At 37.5% G+C, this 2851-nt stretch overlaps 1 protein-coding gene across 1 annotated transcript in view; it reads right to left on the bottom strand.

Moving 5' to 3' along the window:
• LOC106511251 (von Willebrand factor A domain-containing protein 8) overlaps window positions 1-2851 on the bottom strand; it is a gene marked incomplete at its 5' end in the record, with an annotated part of 13676 nt that overhangs the window by 6761 nt on the left and 4064 nt on the right. The window contains 1 exon segment of the mRNA XM_014000001.1: window positions 1227-1335. Within this exon segment, the coding sequence (XP_013855455.1) occupies window positions 1227-1335 (109 nt within the window).

The following is a 2851-nucleotide window of genomic DNA, read 5'->3' as shown; positions in this document are numbered from 1 at the left end:
GTAAAAGTACTTTTACACACTGTAAGAAATGAACTGTTGAATCTACTGAACCAAACTGGCTCCACCAAGCCTAGTTGAGTAAATTGAGCAAATAATATATATTTATTGCTCAATTTACTCAACCTGTCTTAGTGGAACCAGTTTGGTTCAGTAAATTCAACAGTTTATTTCTTAGAGTGTGTAAAAGTACTTTTACTTTCCCAATTTTTGTGAACAGTTTTATAACTTTTATTTGAGTAGTTTTCTCATCAGTGAAATTTATTTTTACTAAAGTCATTTTCTGTTCATGTAATTTTACTTTTACTTAGTTTTTTTTCAAATACTTTACAGAGCTCTGGCAGTAGGATCCATGTACTGATAGACTCTGTCTTACTGTTTTAATCTACTTATGTGAGCCCAGAAGGACAAAAASCTTCACTTTGACACCTGGATTCAAAAAGCTTCGACGTGAGGGAAAACAACCACTGAAGTACCAGTCCCAGTAGTAAAAGTACCTGTTCTTTTTGTTTCCACCACTGGAAACCCTGGATCTGAGCACCAGAAAAATTAGTGATAACTCACACCAATGTTTTGCTGGAATGGAGTAAAATTTTTATTTTATTTTTTTTTCTTTTGTCACTAGTAAGGAAAGGGCTCATGAATACAGAGAACCTAAATGTTGTGAACGTCATGTTTAGAAATACAGTTTCACTTTCACACTACTTAAATTAAGACAAAATAATTGCTCATACATGGGCTGAGTAGCTTGGTGGTCAGTGCCACYGTGWTGTAATCGTGAGGCTGCAGGTTACGACAGGAAGAATATCCAGAATAAAACAATTACTAAATCTTTCATGCATGTTTGCTTGATTTAATCAGCCCAAAGAAAAATAACAATTCTGCTTTAAAGTGAATAAGAAGTCACATTAGCAGTGGAATAAAACTTTATCACTGTCTCTAATCTTCCTGCAGTTTGTGTGTGTCTGTGTTTAAAACAGTTTTTCTATACTAAATAAGTAATATTAAGATATTAAGTCACCAGTTTGCAGGACACAAACCCTGTTATCTGTGGAAATGAGGTGCCTCTGCACTTTGATTATAAAAAACAAACAAACAAAAAACAGAGAAAGGAACAATCATTTCGTGGAAGAGACGTTTAATGTGATGTAATAAGGTGGTTATGAATTAAGGCTTTGACTGTGGAAAACTAAACAGATTAATGCAGACTAAACAGGAGTGTTACTGACCTGTAAGCTGTCCAAGATGATGCGAAGTGACTGAACTTGTCTCCTCACTGCCTTAGAAAACCGCTCATATGTAGCAGCATCATATTCACTCATGTTAATCTCCTTCAACCTAAGACAGAAAAAAANTAGACCTGAATGTCATCAGCATAAAATGGTATGACACGTTATATTTGCGAAAAATAGATCCCAGGGGGAGCAAGTACAATGAAAATAAAATMGGTCCTAATATGGAGCCTTGAGGTACTCCATACTGAAGGTGAGCAACAAATACATTCCCAGAGTTTCTACTCAAGATCATTCTCTAATAAATTCTGTTTTCTTTTCGTTCTGTGTTTGGCTGGGTTTTTGGTGCAAACCCATTACAGTTTGAGATATTTTCATCAAGCTTCCGAAACTTGTTTTGAGTATGGACAGGCACTTGCATACTAGCTTAGTAAAATTAGCCTGCACATGTGCAGGTAGTCTCACATTGAACAGCTGGAATAATTTCACCAACAAATGTCATGAGTTTTTTAGGTACATTAAAGCCCTCAAAAAGTACATTTATTCAATAGATTTCCATAGGCCTTGCATTGTCTGCAGTGCTCAGGTCTAAAAGTAAGAGGAATCCCTTCACCCACCTTCAGAATGAAAGCTGTGCACTCCTTCATACATGAGGCCCCAGATCATTTCCACACAGTTAAATTTAAACTTTTGTCAGGACCAAAACTCATAATAATAATGTGTCCTTCATCTGAAGAATGAGAAAGTTTGAATAAAGACCAGTGACTTTTTGGGGAAAGCCCCCGCTCACATGGGTTTCACCCATCCCCATTTCCCAACCATTACTCTGAGACTTTGAAATTAGTCAGTGTCTAATTTGCAGACCCAGTCCCAAATTGTTTTCTTTTTAAAGGAGTTCTAAAACAGTTTGAACATAAAACTACATTTGTAAAACAAAAGGAAATATCAGGAGGATTATTGTATTGTTGAGGAGAGCTGCAGAGTGAATTTCCTCAGGCAGATGAAAACAATCCAGGTTCTGACAGTTTGCCAACCATGCTGAGTGATAAACTGTGTTTGTATAACTGTACATGTATGAACAACTCCTTAAATCATCCCTTAGGTATGGTAACAATAGCATGACTTCAGCGGGTCTCTCCTAGCAGAACTGGGATTTTATAGTGAGGAAAACGCCCAGGGCTACAAGGACAATAACAAACAATAAGCAGCATCACTGTTCAAAGCCAGGCTGCAAATACCTGTAAGAACAAACTCACCACAACACYTATAAACAAGGCTTCACACCTGGACAGGAGAATTATAAAGCAAAGCTCAGTGCCACTGCTRTGTAATCACTACTACACACAGGCACGCACAGCAGACACACTCATCCAACAACACTCAAACAAACAGAGGAAATCATAACAATGAAACTAAGACAATGCAAGAAATCTGATTTTAGCCCCCACTCCTAATATTTCTGTCATGCTAACCAATCAGAAGGCTTCTGGGGGACAACACCCTCTTTTTCCTTAGCAAAAGCTGTATGGTCAGAGGTTAAACCAGAGATTCTTAACCTATGGGCCGTGAGCGCCACCTTGAGGGTCTCAAAAGAACAACAGTTTTTAACTTTGGGCCACAGA

The sequence above is a fragment of the Austrofundulus limnaeus genome, unplaced genomic scaffold, assembly GCF_001266775.1.
Source record: "Austrofundulus limnaeus strain Quisiro unplaced genomic scaffold, Austrofundulus_limnaeus-1.0 Scaffold2626, whole genome shotgun sequence".
Classification (NCBI taxonomy): domain Eukaryota; kingdom Metazoa; phylum Chordata; class Actinopteri; order Cyprinodontiformes; family Rivulidae; genus Austrofundulus; species Austrofundulus limnaeus.
Note: the sequence above shows the minus strand (reverse complement) of the source record. Positions and strands in the feature narration are given on the sequence as shown.